Source organism: Ipomoea nil, unplaced genomic scaffold, assembly GCF_001879475.1.
Source record: "Ipomoea nil cultivar Tokyo-kokei standard unplaced genomic scaffold, Asagao_1.1 scaffold2942, whole genome shotgun sequence".
Lineage (NCBI taxonomy): Eukaryota > Viridiplantae > Streptophyta > Magnoliopsida > Solanales > Convolvulaceae > Ipomoea > Ipomoea nil.
The window spans coordinates 240,108-259,322 of NW_017619370.1; the positions used below are offsets into that span (position 1 = coordinate 240,108).

A 19,215-nucleotide genomic window follows, 5' to 3' on the forward strand; every position below is an offset into this window, starting at 1 on the left:
ATTATTATAATATATAAATGTCATATAGTAGTTAAGATTGTTGAATTCTCCTTGAAATTTTATAATATAAAAAATTAAAGTAAATTTTCTACACTAATACACTTTAATTTAATTTAAAAGTTTTCAAATATTTAAATTGTCAAACTTTTTAGATTATAGTACATATCACAAACAATTATATATAAAAACTTTAAAAGTTTTCAAATATTTAAATTGTCAAACTTTTTAGATTATAGTACATATCACGAACAATTATATATAAAAACTTTTAAGTAAAACACACCTGGTTTATTACAGGGGTAAAACACTACTGTGTTATTAGTCTAAAATAATGTGGCTTTCTTTTTAAATGGTGTTACTTTTCCCCAAAATGATTAAGAAAAAACTTTTACATATTTACAAAAAGTCAGATATTTTATTATATGTGTTTTTTTCATAGTTTTAAATAAATCAGTTATTATAAACCATACCTAATTTTTAATTTTAAATTTGAAAATAAAACATTTACCATATATTTTAATCGTTTTAATTATATATTATTTTTACAATACTTACTATCTACGTCGTGTATTTTATAAATTTAAGAATTATAAACATGCACAGATATATGGGTGGATTCAAATAAGAACAATTATCTCCTATAAAATGTGATGATAGATCTCAACCGTCCAACAAAATTCATCAACGATTGAGGATTTTAGTACTAAAAAACACACGGGTCAATTTTATAATTACTAAAAACTTCAAAATTTGCAATATTTATAAAACTAGATCTACAAATTAAAGCACTTAAATTTTATAATATAATTTGTCACGATGACTGAGTGGTCTAAGGCGTCAGACTTAAGTTCTGGTCCTTGTGAGAGACAGGGCCGGTCCTATTGTTTTATAGGCCCGGGGCAAATGAAAAAACAAAGGCCCTATAGCTATACCATATACAAAAGTTAACCTAAATTTTTAATTCAATATATGAGTACAAACATACTAATATTTAAAAAATTCCATAGCTCTTCTTTGAGAGTCTACTAAATGCTCAATTTTTTTTCTTTTGTGCTTCCGGATAATTTTTTAGGCAACATTATATAAAATAATTATTATAAACCGAGTCTAAAGAAAAACAAAAAACAAAAAAAAAAAAAAAAACACATGTAGAACGCTTGCACTTTAGACACCAAGATCCTGATTCCGCATAATCGGTGGAAAGTGTCTTCAATCCCTTCATAAATAAATGAATAAACACATTACAAAATTTACAAAATAAAATAAAATTATTTTTCAAATAAACCTAATAAATTTACAATTTCATTGTAAATAGGAATCCTAAATAGAATTATAAACAGTTAGGACTCTAAACATAGTTTGAATAATGGGATTAAATTACAATTTTGCAGGGGATTTAGATAAATAGATCATTAGAGGTTATTATACAGAAATTATTGCACAAAGCAATTGCACATTTGCAAACAATTGTGATAAATCATAAATATATAATTAGAGGCTATTTGCAATCCGCAGAGAATGAGAATACCATGACGGGGATGAGGACTTGACTTCTTATTTAATTGTTTAGTTTTCCACTTGTTCGGTGATTAGGCGAGGCAGACGAAGCCCAGGCATCGACCTTGCGAATCCGAGATTAGGCGAAGCACACGAAGCACCGAAGTTAGCCTTGTGAATCCGCCGTTAGCGAAGCAGACAAAGCCCAGGCGATTGTCAAGTCTGCGGGTTGTTTAAATGTTTTGCGATTGTGGATTGCTAATTAGCTTTTCTCTTTTGAACTTTCTAAACTTTTTCTTCTTCTTTTTTGAAAAGCTTTATGAACATTTATTGACTCCATTTGTAGTGTGGAGAAACTTTAGGTGATTGCTGGCTAAGAGGTTGATGCACGACTCTTGAGTTTCTGGTTGGGCAGCGTGGGTGGCGTGTGACTATGTGAGGCGGCTCGAATTAAATTCTCGACTCTTCGTCTCTGATTTCAGAAAACCAGATAAATAATTTTTTTAAAATATAAATAAATATAATATATATATAATATATATATCTTATAGGCCATTGGGCCCCTTTCAGAGATGGGCCCTGGGCAGGTGCCCAGCTGGCCCTGCCCCAGGGCCGGGCCTGGTGAGAGAGTGTGGGTTCAAATCCCACTTCTGACATTAGTAATAATTTCTCTTCTCTAAGGTAAGTGTAATTAAAAAATTAAAATTATCTAAAATATATAATAAAACTAAATGAACGAAAGATAGCAAAAGTGTTACTTTTTTCCAAAATGATTTAGATAAAACTTTTATATATTTACAAAAAATGTCAGATCTTTTACTATATGTTTTTTTCATAGTTTTAAATAAATCAGATATTATAATCCATACCTAATTTTAAAATAATTACTCAAGTCACTATCTAGATATGACATAAAATATTAAACTATAATTTTCACCAACAATATAATCTGTCAAATACTTTTTTTATATTCATATTTTATAAAATTAATCAATTGAAAAATTAAACATTTACCATATATTTTAATTATATATTATTTTTACAATACTTACTATCTACGTCGTGTATTTAATAAATTTAAGCATTATAAACACGCGCACATATATGGTTGGATTCAAATAAGAACAACTATCTCATGTAAAAAGTGATGGTTAATGTCAACCGTCCATCAAAATTCATCAATGATTGAGGATTTTAGTACTAAAAAACACACGGGTCAATTTTATAATTACTTCAAGTTTCAAAATTTGCAATATTTATAAAACTAGATCTACAAAATAATTATATTTTATAATATAATTTGTCAGAATGGTTGAGTGGTCTAAGGTGCCAAACTCAACTTTTGGTCCTCGTGAGAGGGCGGGGATTCAAATCCCACTATTGACATTAGTAATAATTTCTCTTCTTTATGATAAGTGAAATTTAAAAAAAATACAAAATTATCTAAAATATATAATAAAACCAAATGACGAAAGTTAACAAATAAATACTCAAATTTCATATTTGATAACGATTATTATAATATATAAATGTCATATAGTAGTTAAGATTGTTGAATTCTCCTTGAAATTTTATAATATAGAAAATTAAAGTGAATTTTCTACACTAATACACTTTAATTTAATTTAAAAGTTTTGAAATATTTAAATTGTCAAACTTTTTAGATTATAGTACATATCAGAAACAATTATATATAAAAACCTTTTAAGTAAAACACAACTGTTTTATTACACGGGTAAAATATTACTGTGTTATTAGTCTAAAATAATGTGACTTTCTTTTTAAATGGTGTTACCTTTCTCCAAAATGATTTAGAAATTTTTTTTACATATTTATAAAAATGTCAGATCTTTTATTATATGTTTTTTTTCATAGTTTTAAATAAATAAGATATTATAATCCATACCTAATTTTAAATTTTAAATTTTAAAAGAATTACTCAAGTCACTATCTACATATGATATAAAATATTAAACTATAATTTTCACAAGCAATATAAACTGTCAAATATTTTTTTTCTATTCATATTTTATAAAATTAATCAATAGAAAAATAAAACATTTACCATATATTTTAATTGTTTTAATTATATATTATTTTTTACAATAATTACTATCTACGTCTTGTATTTAATAAATTTAAGCATTTTAAACACGCACACATATATTGGTGGATTCAAATAAGAACAACTATCTATTGTAAAAAGTGATGGTTGATCTCAACCATCCATCAAAATTCATTAACAATTCAGGATTTTAGTACTAAAAAACACACGGGTCAATTTTATAATTACTTCAAACTTCAAAGTTTGCAATATTTATAAAACTATATCTACAAAGCACTTAAATTTTATAACATATTTTGTCAGGATGGCCGAGTGGTCTAAGGCGCTAGACTCAATCCCACTTCTAACATTTGTAATAGCTAGTATAGCCATTCGTGAGTAACATATATTCAATAATTATATCATTTATCAAATTTAAATAATGTAAATGAATAAATAAATATTCAAAATATTGTATAATATTCTAAAAATATCTTATTATAATAAAGTATGTATATGTATGTTATCTAATATCAAATTTTGCTTTATAATGACTTAGTGTTGGGATTAAATAAATATAGGATTGTATCCCATACTTGTCTAACTACAAAAATATCATGGGCATACAAAGATTTTGAGTTAATACCATATGAGGTCCTCCGAATATAATGATTTTGCCACGTTTAGTCCTAAACTTTCAAATTGACCATTTGTGGTCCTTCGACTTACAAATTTAACCATTCGTGGTCCAAGTTAACCACCCATGGTCCTTCAACTATTAAATTTTAACCAACCATGGTCCTTTCAAGAGGACCACACCTGGTTAAAGTTCAAAACTTGAAGGACCATGGATGGTTAACTTGGATCACGAATGGTTAAATTTGAAAGTCGAAGGACCACAAATGGTCAATTTGAAAGTTTAGGACTAAACGTGGCAAAACCACTATACTCAGAGGACCTCAGATGGTATTAACTCCAAAGATTTTTTACTATACCAAAAAAACCCACAAAGACGTTACCTAATTTGTGGGTATTTATAAGCAAGCTAAGGGACATCTAAGAGCTAGAGTGCCAAGTGACTTTTCTAGACACAAATTTTGAATTTGAAATTTTTAATTAAATGTAGTCAGCACAGCAAATAATGTATTTGGCTACCCAAAAGTATTAAAATTTGCATATACTAAACTATTACACTAAATATAATGTAATATTAGTAAGTGTAAGCTATGTGTATTGTTTAAGGTTTCCAAGACAATATATTTATTTAGTAAATGCAGGCATGTGTGTTGCTTCCATGGTGGACTAGGGTCACCTTCAATGGTGGATCCTGGTCCAAAACGACATCTTTTTATATCAAAAGTCAATTAGTACATCATTTTTAATAACATTATCATAGACTATGTTCATAATATTTGTTCTATATGTCCACAAATCAAATCTTAGTGTCCATAAACACAAACCTAAATATACATTATATGCGTTTTCAATCATTCATCTATAGTAGGTTCATAATATTCATTTTATATGTTCATAAAAATAAAGCTTAATGTACATAGACAATATATTATGAACGCACCATGGATATATAGTAATATTCATTGTGTACTATACTAATTAGGACTAGTATTAGCATTCTTGTATTTGAGTCATAGTATGACTTCCTATTATAGTCTCCATGTGATTCCTCTTGTATATATATTCCCCTTACACGTACATTGTAATTACTCTTCATATAATACAGTTTCTCTCAGTTCTCATCTGGTATCAGTTAAGTAGGGTTTTGTCGTACCGTTTCTTGATGGACATGGTCTCATGTCGTTCGTTGATGGGACCAATCCCAGTCCGCCGCCCTTCCTTCCCGCTGTCGAAGGAGGCCTGCCGACGCCACATCTCGATCATGCAACATGGTTTCGACATGATCGGGCTCTTATGTCTATGTTGATTTCTTCTCTCAGTGAAGAAGTTATGCACCTCGTAGTTGGTTGTCGTATGTCACGGGAGGTTTGGGAGTCAATTGAACAATCTTTGGCTTCCGCATCTTACGCCCGCTCGTTAAATCTCCTTGGCCAACTACAGTCTCTGAGCCAGGGAGATTCCACGGTTGCTGATTATATTGGTTGTGCCCGTGTTATTTTGGAGGATCTTGGTTTGGCCGATAGGCCAATTGGGCTAGACGAGATGAATCTTTATGTGTTTTGGGGGTTACGGTCAGAGTTTCAAAACCTAACCGCATCTCTCTCAGTTTGCGGTCAACCCGTAGACGCTACTCATTTGTGTAGACGCTAACATTTGTGTAGACACTATCATTTGTGTAGACGCTGTGTAGGTGCTATCTTCTTCCCGACACGCATTTTTTTTTAATCTTTATTGATTTGAGCCGTTGATCTAAATTTGATCAACAGCTCAGATCTAACCGCACAACCGCACGAGAAGCTATACCCGCACCTGAACCATTCCCTATATATATATACATACATATATATATATATATATATATATATATATATATATATACATACATATATATATATATATATATATATATATATATATATATATATATATATACATACATATATATATATATATATATATATATATATATATATATATATATATATATATATATATATATATATATATATATATATAACCATAAAATTACCATCTCTCATATATTATCTTGCATTTATATACTTTAAATTACCGATTTAAATAAACAAATTCAACATTTATTTACTTATGCATGAACATCTTCTATATAATATTGCATTGATATACTTTGAAATACTTATTTAAAAATAACCATTGGGCATTATTATATTCGCGGAAAACGCGTAGAAAAACTAGTATATATATATATATATATATATATATATATATATATATATATATACACACACACACACACACACACACACACACACACACACACACACACACATTTTGAATTTTTAAAGTAATTGGCAAATGGACTCAATTTCACTATATCACAAATTGACTCAATCTTCATCAATCGTTATGCTATGGAACTGTGTTCGTTCACCATCCATGGTGAACACAGTCCCAACGATAACGGTGCACCGTTATCTCTTTTTTTTTTCCTTAATTAACTGCGCGACTTTTCTTCTTCATTTTCACATTTCGCGGTTTCACTTCCTCTTCGCGCAAGTTTCTTCAACATTCATAAATTATGAATGTGCAAGCATGAATTTATGAATGTGCAATTATGAAATTATGAATTTTCTTTTATGAAATTATGAATTTTCTGTTATGAAATTATGAATTTTCTGTTATGAGATTATGAATTTACAGAAAATTCATAATTACATAACTGTAAATTCATAATCTCATAACAGAAAATTCATAATTGAATAAATGTTTTTTTTTTCTGTTAAGAGATTATGAATTTACAGTACATTCATAATCTCATAACAGAAAATTCATAATCTGAACAAACGCGCCACGTAAATAGCACATTAATTATTTTTTTTTTCCGTAAAAACGACACCGTTTGGACCCATGTTTACCATTCATGGTGAACACGTTTCAAGGACATAATTTGCGAATCTTCATGCACTTGGCTTAAAATCCTGCTTAATATATATATATATATATATATATATATATATATATAAGGTTCGGATCAGGTGAGGACCTAATCTTAGGTGAGGACGTGAGGACTAATCTAGACCATTAAATCAGAATGATGTATGATTGAGATAAAAAAAAAACAAATCACACGGATTAAGAAAACAAATCCCTTTAAAATATTAAAATATATAAATTTAGGGTAAATCAATCTTATTAAAAGATGTGCATTCCTATACAAAATTTGTGCATTCCTATACTGAGTGTTGTGCATCAATAACTACATTGTTGTGCATTCAAACCCCGCTAAAAAATCATACAGTGAACATCCAATGTTCTACGATGCATTGAACTATGTGCTATAATGCACAACTCCCTAGCCTATAGTGCACAACTTACAACACTAGGTTGCACAATCAGCACACACGAATGCACAATCGTACTATCCAGGCATTTATACATATACACGACAATCCAAATATAGACAATATTATACTCAAAAGAGCAAGCGAAAAAAAATAAAAAATACTGATTAGTTTGCATGGGCGAACACTCAATCAATGATGAAGAAATCGCGGCTCCAAATTGCAACGGTGATGATCCAAGAAAATAGGAAACCAATTTGGCCAAGGATTATACATGCGTTCACACTTAAAAAAAAAAAATAGAAAAAGACACTATTATCCCACTTTAACAAAAAAGATCAATCCATGTCATCTCAAGAACTCAAATCTGGACCATCCAAATAAAAAAACAAACGCACAAGATTAGTCCTCACGTCCTCACCTAAGATTAGGTCCTCACCTGATCCGGATTCTATATATATATATATATATATATATATATATATATATATATATATATATATATATATATATATATATATATATATATATATATATATATATATATATATATATATATATATATATGGGCCCCAAAAAATTCGAGGCCTTTTGTTGTTGCTCATGTTAGATATGCTCAGAACCGGTCTTGCCTAGAGTATAATTAAAATGATACTTCAACGTTATTATAATGAAACTAGTGTGTAGTAAATGAAACTAAAAAACATAGTTCATGCAATAACATATACTGTCAAATGAAATTGAAGTATAATTAAAATGATATCACGTCGTTACTTCATAGTTCATAACTATATATCCATAAATTCATAACTATATATTCACAGTGAATGAATGAAGTAAATATCTACAATGAATGAACTAAATATCCACAATGAATGAACTAAATATCCATAAATTCATAACTATATATTCACAAATTCATAACTATATATCCAGAAATTCATAACTATATATCCACAATAATGCTATTGCCGAGAATCAAACCTGAATTTTTTTTTTAAGTGGGACGCGCGTTTTTAGTCAAAACGACATCATTTTGCATCGTATGCACCATGCGCATGGTGCATTCGGTTGCACAGCATAACTATTGCCATCCTGTTACATGGACCATGATTCATAGTAATATTGTGCAAATAACAGGTAAGCATGCATGCCAAGGCCCAAATATGACCCAAAAAGGTAAGCTTGCTAGCCCAGATCCTAAATTGAGGTTAAGTGGATTAGATAATTGAAATGTTGAAGCCCGGACCCGAATTGCTATTTATCTCCTTCTCGCCTTCTATTTCTGATTTTCTGTACTGTGTAAACCCCTTAGTCTTCTTCGATCGAATCTTCTTACCCAATCTTCAATCTCCGACATGGCTCCCAAGAAGAAGGAATCAGAGGGCATTGCTTTGCTTTCCATCTATGGCGACGAGGACGACGACGAGATGGATGATTACATAGAGGATGAAAGCGACGAAGATGAGGAGCAGATCCAAAACGACGCAGCGGAGAACGAGCTCGGCGAAGATGACGATATTGACTCGGATTCGGGTAAGAGTGCATCTCCATCCCCGTTAGCACGACGGCAGCAGCAGCAGCAGAAGCGGCGCGTGGGAGTGGACAATCTTACGCCTGGTAAGATTTCAAATTTTGGGGGTTCTGCTACTACCACACCGCACCTCTCTTTCGCTTCCCCGCCGCAGTGGCAACAACAAGGTGTTGCTTCCGAGGCGGCTGTGAGTAGAAGTAGACTTACGATAGTTGATTACGCCCACGATGAGGTCGCCATGTCTCCTGAAGCTGAGGTACCCTCTACATTACAGTGCATTGATACATAAATTCTGTACAACATATATATTGATTTTGAATTTAAAATTTTTAAATTTATATTGGTTATCAGAGTATACATAGAATTGGGGATTCCGTGTTGAAGCTAAGAGACGATTCGATTTTCTTTTTGTTTTTTTAAAGTCAAACAGACATTAGGTAGGGCTGAAATGCTGAATGCACTGCTCTAAAGCACTCACAAGCTTGTGACTTTAGAAGATATTGCTCATATTATTTACTCCGTATTTATTTATTAATATACTTTTTGCCTTTGGATTGTAGGAAGGAGAAATCATGATTAGTGGTCAATCACAGGATGCAGAGGAACTACAAACTGTTAACGGTATGTATGCATTGCTACGAAAGGATTATGGTATTGCTTTCCCTAGATTTCTACTGAGCTTTCATAATCTCTATTTGCCCACTCTCCCCCCCCCACCCCCACCCCACCCACCCACTTATCATAGGGGTTGCTCTTTTCAATGTGAAGTGATCACCCATGTTTTTAAATAACTTAATAGCTCCAACACCATATTGCCCTTATAAATTATCACAAATTTGCAATTTGTTACACCCTTACTAAAAGCCTAACGAAATAATGGTTGTTTCATTGATACAGAGAGCTAGGGAGATTTCTTGTTATGTTCTTATTCAAAATGGTTTGTGCTAAACTTGTTCCTACCTGTTCATTATTTGATCTATCACATATGAGATGTGACATGCCAGATAATATATTTTCTTTTTCTTTTTTTAACTTTTTTCTCCTTGTTGCTATATTTTGCATTTTAGTAAATGAAGTAAAAATTGAGTTAAGCTAGTGAGTTGCTTTCAAATTTGAACCCATAGAATAGTTGTTTCAACATAATATTCTAACTAGAAACTGTTGCCTTGCTATTGAAGGATGGCAGTATAACAGTATTGCATTCTTGCTTCTAGTGGCATAATGTGGTTGAACTATTGAGTATGAATTGATTGTTTAGAATTCTGATAACACAATCCTCTCCTGGAGAGTTTTGATCTTTGTACGGCTATTGAGCAGTGCTACATATTGGGTTCTGGACCTGTGGTGTCAAGGATTAGGCACTAACTACTGGGCCCATGAACCCAGTGGGCTCTATGAGTAATGAAACTGCAATTAATGCTTGTATTTCGTAGGGTTGTGAATGTCCGTGAGTATATTTGTGAGTGTTATTTTTTAAGTGCTTGATTATGTTCACAAGTATACAATAAGAGGAGAATTTGACAGTCTCACTTCTACTGAGTGAGATAGCTTTTCTCCCTAAGGAACGGAGATTCACCATCTGTAAAAAGGAGCTCCACTCCACTTCCATTGAGGGAGAAAAAGAAAGGATCCCCCAAGGCATGTAATATGCCGCTATTTCTAGTGAGGAAGGGGAATCTCCTAAAATGTAAAATGCTGCTACAATACTATTAATACATGGAGAACAATTTATATTCTAGCCCTAGCAAATGTGGGGAGGGGAGGCGACCTGATGTTGCAGAGTACGGATCTGTGGCTTTGTGCCTTTGTACCCATGATTTCTATCCGCTCTACTCCCTTCCCTAGGTGACACATATAGGAGTTTTTGGGTTTTGTCTTGTTCCTCTGTGGGCCAAATTATTGACGCCTTAGGCCTTAGCTGCTAACAAGTAAAGGGTTGATGATATATGGGTCATTGGGCCACCTGGATATCATAACCCCAACACTACATTTCATATCACAACATTTATGATTTATTTGTTTAAATATTTGATGATAGGTATGCATGGGCTTAAAGGTCATTGATGCTGCAGTATGTTATTTTAGAACTTTTATTTACATTTTTTTTTTGGGTGTTCATTCAGACTTATGTGTCGGGAAGGAGTTTAACAAATTTATTATTCGTAAGTTATGTTAGGTCAGATATGTATTATGTGTTTGCATAAATATTCTTTGACGAAGAATTACCTATTTTTGCTATACCATTAGAAGATAAATCCATAATGTGAAATTCTGTGTCAAAATAAGTGTTTTTTATGTTTACGAACAAAATCTTGAAAGTTAATGATATTTCCTTTCTTTATCCTTTTAGCTGAATCACAAGTTAAAAGTCCACCGGGCACTCTTCGGGGCCATACACCAAGTCTTCAAACACCTCAAACTCAATCATTAGAGACAAGTGCTGATGAAGGAAATACTTTGGGTTCTGAAGATGTTGATATGGTTCCTGCAGAAGAAAAAGAGGAAGATCAACTAGATAAGTTTCTTCCACCACCACCTAAGGCCAAGTGCTCAGATGAATTACAAGTAAGTGAAGTAAGAGTAGCATGATATTGACGTACCTTCAAGCAATAATGAAGCCTTATGTTCTTAGGACTGTTTATTCATGCAATCACTTGTAGATGCTGATGTTGTGGATTATTTAAATGATCTGTTTATGACTCTGTCTTGCCCATTTGTGTGATGAAGCCTTTCCACTATCCTAAAAATGGTGCTTTTGGTGTTCAAACGTTGCCAATTTCTGATTGTTATAATGTTATCCAGATTTGGGGAAATTCTGGGTTGCACTGAAATAGACAAGGTGGCATGCCAAAGGTCGTGTTGAGACTCATTATTATGCTTTTATTATCTCCTATGACTCTTCAGTTCTTATGTCTGTTAGTATCCCTAGGGCTATGTCGGTTAGTGTCCCTAGGGCTCTATTAGTATTCCCTCTTCTACCTATATATATATGGTATTGTGTATTTGCTTGTAGACAGAGTGTAAATAACAAGACAATACTTTATTCTCCAAACTCCTTCAAATGGTATCAGAGCCACCATTTTTGGCCTGAATCTCTCTCTATTTCCGAGCATGAACAGTATTTTCGAGGATGAACAGTAGCAGTGCAGGTTCAGTCTACGCTTCTTCTTCGAAGACTCCTCATCGCAAGTTTTCATAAGTCCCGAAGAACCACCGCCGGTTTGGAAGTGCAGGCGACCCCGACTGTCGAAGTCCCGTCGCAAACCGCTGCCGCATGCGCCCTCACGCGCCACCTCACGCGCAGCCTCCCGCCTTCACGCGCCGGCGCGTGAGACCTCCTTTGGCGATATTTTCCGGCGAAACTTTCCAGTTCCGTTTTTGACCCTCCTCTGGCTTTCCTGGTAATATTCTTCTTTTTTTATCAACCATGTCTTCAACTGGAACCGAGGAAACTTCTACCAATGTTGAAAATGCTATTTCTCGCTCAGTGTTTGTGCCTAATTTATCTGGAAATCCAGTTATTACCTCTGAAAAATTATGTGGGTCACAAAACTACCACTCTTGGTCGGATGCCGTTGAAATGTGGTTTATGGGCCAGGGTGTTATTGACCACTTGGAAAATGGGGTAGAAAATGAGGTACCAGAAAATGAGAAGGCAATTTGGAAAAGGGTGGATGCACAACTTTGTAGTCTTCTATGGCAATCCCTTTCACCTGAGTTAATTCAACTATTTAGAGTTTTTAAAACATGTGTTGAGGTATGGAATCAAGCCAAATCCTTGTACACTAATGATATTTCACAATGTTACACAGTTGTTGATAATTTGGTTAATTTAAAGAAGGATGGTATGAGTATGGAAGCCTTTCTTGGGAAAACTCAAAGTTTATTAACTGAGTTTAATAATCTTTTACCCGTTGGAGGGACACCTGCTGAACAGATTGCCCAACGTGAAAAGTTTTTGGTTGTTTTGGTTTTGACTAAATTAGGCCCCGAATTTGAGAATACTCGAAACCAGATTCTTGGGGATAAAGGTGTGCCAGGGATCCAAGAATTGTTCAAACGCCTTCTTCAAGTGGCTTCTTTTCCTGGTGAAACTTCTGCATCCACTACAGAACAATCTGCTCTTGTGATCCAAGGAAGTCGTGGTAATAATCTGGGCAACCGAAATAAAGACCGTAGTGGGCAGAAAAATGCTAGATACTGTGATTACTGCAATAGATCTGGACACACACGGGATCGATGTTGGAAACTGCACGGGAAACCGTTGCCTGCTCCTACAAATGTGGCTCAACTCAAACAAGAAGAATCAGGTTCTAAAAATGTCTCTCTTGCAGAATATGAAGAGTTTGCACGGTTTAAGGCTAATGCCCAAGCTACTGTTTTCACTCCTTTGGCTCATACGGGAGAGACTCATGCTGCCCTTGTTTCTCAATCTGGACCTCTCGGACCATGGGTCCTTGATTCAGGTGCCTCCGAACATATATGTGGTAATTCTTCCTTATTGACCCATCTCACAAACTCTAATTCTCTTCTGTCCATTGTGTTTGGTAATGGATCCATATGTTCTGCTAAAGGAGTTGGTAAAGCAAGACCTCTTCTTGATTTACCTTTGTCATCAGTCTTGCATATACCTACTTGTCCTTTTAATTTGATTTCAATTCGTCAACTTACTCATTCTCTTGATTGTCTTGTCACTTTTTCTCCTGATTCGGTTATTATACAGGGCCGTCGTTCGAGGAAGACGATTGGCTCAGGGTATGAATCAAAAGGGTTATACCGTCTATCCACTCCTGCTTCCGCTGTCTGTAGTGCTACTATTTCTCCTTCCCTTACTCATTGTCGTCTAGGTCATCCAAGTTTGAAGAAACTACAACAACTTGAACCGAGTCTCTCAAAGTTGTCTTCACTAGAGTGTGAATCTTGTCAATTTGGGAAACATTCAAAAACCTCCTTTCCTGAACGGGTTAATAAAGTGTCCTAATCCCCTTTTTCCTTAGTTCACAGTGATATTTGGGGTCCTTGTCGTGTCACTTCTGTGTTAGGTTTTAAATATTTTGTTACTTTTATTGATGACTTTTCGCGTTGTACTTGGGTTTTCCTAATGCAACGACGTTCTGATCTATTCAATATCTTTCAGAAATTTCATAATGAAATCAAGAATCAATTTGGAGTGTCTATTAAAATTCTTCGAAGTGATAATGCCAGGGAATATTTCAATACTCCTTTGTCTACCCTTCTTGACTCTGAAGGTATTCTCCATGAGTCTTCTTGTCCAGATACTCCACAACAGAATGGTGTGTCTGAACGAAAGAATAGGCATCTAGTGGAAACTGCTCGGACTATGCTTCTTCACTATAAGGTTCCCTCTTATTTCTGGGGAGATGCTATCCTCCATTCATGTTACCTTATCAACCGTATGCCATCATCCGTACTCCATTCATGTTGTTTCCTCAAGAGCCATTACACAAGCTTCCGCTAAGGGTTTTTGGTTGCACTTGCTTTGTTTGGGATATTACTCCTGGTCGTGACAAACTGTCACCCAAGTCCTTGAAATGTATTTTTGTGGGGTACTCTAGGGTTCAAAAAGGGTTCAGGTGTTATTGTCCTGAGACACGGCGATTCTATGTATCACCAAATGTTACCTTCTTTGAGTACACTCCGTTCTTTTCATCTGACTCTATAAGGGTGGTGGATCCTTTTCCTGATGTCCTACCAGTTCCCTCATCTGAAGGAGGGACAGAAATACCAATATCTCCTGTTGTCCTACCTCCCAATCCATCACAAACCCACACTGTTTTTCCTTTCCAGTTCACCTATCATCGTTGGTCAAAATTGCCACCAACCACTACTGCTGCAAACATTGAACCTGCTGATTCATCTCCTGAGCGGTCTCTTCCCTCGGATTCGGGTCCTGCTCCAATCTCCAGTCCGCCCATTGCTAGTCGGGTAGGTAACCGGTCTACTCGCAATCCCTACCCTATATATAATTTTGTCTCTTATCACCGTTTTTCCCCTGTTTACAATGCTTTCATCTCCAGTTTATCATCTGTTTCTGTTCCTAATTCGGTTAGGGAAGTTCTTTCCCATCCTGGTTGGCAGCAAGCTATGGTAGATGAAATGGTTGCTTTGCAATCCTCGGGAACTTGGGACTTGGTTCCATTACCGCCTGGCAAAACAGTTGTTGGTTGTCGTCGGGTTTATAATGTCAAAGTTGGGCCTGATGGACAGATAGATAGACTCAAAGCTCGCCTTGTAGCCAAGGGGTATACTCAAGTGTTTGGCGTTGATTACACTGATACGTTTTCACCCGTAGCCAAGATCTCTTCTATCAGAATCTTTCTATCTATTGCTGCCATCCATCATTGGCCTCTATACCAGCTAGACTAGACATCAAGAATGCCTTTTTACATGGGGATCTAAAAGAAGAGGTGTATATGGAGCAACCTCCGGGTTTTGTTGCTCAAGGGGGGGAGACTGATTTGGTTTGCAAATTAAAACGTTCTCTTTATGGATTGAAACAGTCTCCACGTGCCTGGTTCGGACGTTTTAGTACAGTTCTGCAAGAGTTTGGGTTAGTCCAAAGCAAAGTGGATCATTCTGTATTCTACCGGCATCGACATGGTAAGAGCGTTTATCTTGTTGTTTATTTATGTCGATGATATTGTTATCACAGGAGATGATGCAGAAGGAATACTACAGCTAAAGCAACATCTTTTCCAACATTTTGAGACAAAAGACCTTGGAAAATTAAAATACTTCTTAGGGATAGAAGTTGCCCAGTCAAAGCAAGGGATTTGTATATCTCAACGAAAATATGCTTTAGACATATTAGAGGAAACAGGTATGAGTGATTGCAGACCTATTGATACTCCCATGGATCCTAACATTAAGCTTGTACCGGAACAAGGGAAGCCCTTTTCAAATCCAGGAAGATATCGAAGGTTGGTTGGAAAATTGTTGTACTTAACTGTCACTCGCCCTGACATCTCTTTTGCAGTTAGTGTTGTGAGTCAATTCTTGGCTTCTCCGTGTGATAGCCATTGGGAAGCTGTCATTAGGATCCTACGATACATCAAGAAGTCTCCCGGGAACGGTGTTTTATACAAGGATCGTGGAAATACAGAGATTGTTGGTTATACTGATGCAGATTGGGCTGGGTGCTCTTGGGATAGAAAGTCAACATCAGGATACTGTGTTTTTCTTGGTGGCAATCTAGTATCTTGGAAAAGTAAGAAGCAAAATGTGGTGGCTCGATCAAGTGCAGAGGCAGGATATCGGTCAATAGCCTTGGGAACATGTGAACTAATTTGGTTAAAGCATCTCTTGACTGAATTAAATCTTTGCATGAAAGGGCCTATTAAACTGATGTGCGACAATCAAGCAGCCTTGCATATTGCATCCAATCCTGTCTTTCATGAGAGAACAAAACACATCGAAGTCGATTGTCATTTTATTCGCGAAAAGATTACATCCGGGGAAATCGTTACCTCATTCGTGGGTACAAATGATCAGTTGGCTGATATCTTCACCAAAGCTTTAAGAGGTCCCAGAGTTGAATATTTTTACCAAGCTTGGAGCTTTTGATATTCATGCTCCAGCTTGAGGGGGGATGTTGAGACTCATTATTATGCTTTTATTATCTCCTATGACTGTTCAGTTCTTATGTCTGTTAGTATCCCTAGGGCTAGGTCTGTTAGTGTCCCTAGGCTCTATTAGTATTCCCTCTTCTACCTATATATATGGTACTGTGTATTTGCTTGTAGACAGAGTGTAAATAACAAGACAATACTTTATTCTCCAAACTCCTTCAACAGGTCGAAAGAATGAATTTATTATGTGTGTGTGAATTTATTTGTTTAAAGTTGAGGGGATAAAGAGAATCTCAAAAAAGGGCGAAATAGTAAAGTTGTAATGGTTGCACTTTTGTATTGAAGTCCAAGTCATCCTGTGTTGCTTGTCCTCTCTCAGTCCGCACCTCAAATTATATGAGTTCTACCTTTATTTTATTGATTTATTGTGTTGCTTATTCTATTGTGATATCACTTTGCTTTCTAGTTGAAGTCCTTGTGACTATGCTAAATATTCTCTTTATTCCTTTATGTATTTTACAGGAAAAGATTATTAAGTTTCTTGCACTAAAGAAAACGACTGGCAGAAGCTTTAATGCAGAAGTGCGAAATAGAAAGGACTATAGAAACCCTGATTTCTTGCGGCATGCGGTGCAATATCAAGGCATTGATGAGATAGGGTCCTGCTTCAGTATTGATGTATTTGACCCACATGGATATGATAAATCTGACTTCTATGATGAAATAGGTTGTTAACAAGCTCCATTTTTTTTCTTCCTTCTATCAAGTATCAACTGAATGTCTCAACATGGGACTTTACTATTTCAGTGTCAATGTAGAATGTGTTTATGTTGTAAGATACTGCTATTTTTTGGTTGCACTTAATGATGTCTAAAATGCTTGTTATTAAAGTGAAAAGTTTTTCTCACTGCTTGTGTGCATTTTCTTTATTCTATTACTTCAAAAATTTTTATTTTTATTTTTTCTCTTTTGGGTGTAATTGTCCTCATTTATCTTCTACTGGCATAGCTTATTTATCAAAATTGATAATTTTTATTTTATCAAAACTAATGTGATCCAAGTAGGGTTTTTTTTTTTTTTTGTTTCAGAAATTTCTATTCTATGTTTTATTTTGGTTTGAGGTTTCATTTTCCCTTGGGTTGACTAACAATTGCTAATTTGTATCCTTGGGTGTTCTCCATTTCCTTAAGCAAGCTAAGTGTCTGTTCGTCTTTTGTACAGAGGCTGATATGAGGCGTGAAATGGAGAGGAAGGAACAAGAAAGGCGGAACAGTCAAAAAGTTGACTTCATTTCTGGAGGAACACAGCCTGGTGCTGTTGTTACTATGCAGAAACCCAATCTGCCAATTCCAGGTTTGAGTCATTTTCATATTGTAACTCTTCTTTGTTTTGCATCATTCACAGTGATAGTAATTTGTTGTTGATCCTTTTTCTGGTATGTTTTACTGGTCCAGGTCTTGTTGCTGGTAGTGGATTGAGTGCAGCACCAACTTCTGTGGATGCTATACCTCGGGACAGCAGACAGAACAAAAAGTCTAAGTGGGATAAGGTTTTTATCTGTTTATTATTGTGCAGATTAATTTTAACGTACAAAAAATTATTTGAACATATGATCCATCTTATTGTGTTGTATGTTTGTAGGTGGATGTTGATCGTAGGGATACAATATCTGCTGTTGGTGCACATGCAGCACTGTTATCTGCTGCTAATGCTGGTAGTGGATATGCTGCTTTTGCGTAAGTTTCCACCCTTCCTCAAATATGGTGTTTCTTATGATTGCATGCTTCTTCTTTATTACCCCTTTCCATTCTTCAAGTTCTTTAGTTTTTCAGCCTTGATATTCAAGACTCTAGTGGTGTTTTAAATTATTTTGCCACGGAGTTTCACGACCTACTCTACTATCCTCAAGTGTATTGTTGGAATTACTGAAAATAGCTATAGTAACGGCCAATTGGAACTTGGAAGTTCATCTCACAGATTGATTTGCCCTTTTGGGATTGATAAAGTAAATTGTGGTTAAATAACAAACTTCTTGTTCTACTGTCTAGGCTATTGAAACCCAGTACCACACTCTTTTACTGCTTCTAAACTTGTTAGTTCTCCACTTTCTTAGTTGCAAAAAATGAGTATCTTATATGGAGTATGTCTTAATTGCTCCATGATCATTCCATTTTTGTTCATTTTATGGAAATAATTTCATTTTTCAGTGTCTTGGGTTCTGGCAACCTTGCAGAATTTCGCTAATTTGCTTCTCCTTTTGTTTCCAGGCAACAAAAACGGAAGGAAGCAGAAGAGAAGCGATCTAGTGACAAGAAGTTGGATAGAAGATCTTGACAATTCAATTCTGCACCAATGTATGTATTCAGAAGACACACTTCAAACATCCCAACATAACAATCCTTATCTTATGATTAGTGCCTGGAAATGAGATGTACATATTGTCAGTCATATGTGAAAGGTTTTGAAGTGAAATACATAAATGTGATCTTCGAAACTCTTCCTCCTAGCTTTTAATGTATCTTCTGTTTTGAATGTAGAAGATTTTGAGTATGACTTTAGTTTAATCTTGAGTGGAGTTAATACCAAGTTTAATCA

At 34.8% G+C, this 19,215-nt stretch overlaps 1 protein-coding gene across 1 annotated transcript; it reads left to right on the forward strand.

Annotated features, from left to right (window-relative positions):
- Window positions 1-8,774: 8,774 nt before the first annotated feature.
- LOC109162496 (SAP30-binding protein) lies at window positions 8,775-19,215 on the forward strand. The gene is made up of 8 exons (XM_019311204.1): window positions 8,775-9,287; window positions 9,592-9,652; window positions 11,382-11,596; window positions 17,143-17,347; window positions 17,842-17,973; window positions 18,075-18,169; window positions 18,262-18,356; window positions 18,888-19,215. The coding sequence occupies exons 1-8, from the start codon at window positions 8,856-8,858 to the stop codon at window positions 18,952-18,954; spliced, it is 1,302 nt and encodes a 433-aa protein (XP_019166749.1). The 5' UTR covers window positions 8,775-8,855; the 3' UTR covers window positions 18,955-19,215.

What these genes read in the sequence shown, in the direction of transcription:
- LOC109162496 (XM_019311204.1), top strand. Translation starts at nt 8,856, where the DNA reads ATGGCTCCCAAGAAGAAGGAATCAGAGGGCATTGCTTTGCTTTCCATC. An exon ending in ACCCAATCTGCCAATTCCAG is followed by an intron (nt 17,974 to 18,074) that starts GTTTGAGTCATT and finishes TTACTGGTCCAG; the next exon opens with GTCTTGTTGCTGGTAGTGGA. An exon ending in AGTGGATATGCTGCTTTTGC is followed by an intron (nt 18,357 to 18,887) that starts GTAAGTTTCCAC and finishes TTTTGTTTCCAG; the next exon opens with GCAACAAAAACGGAAGGAAG.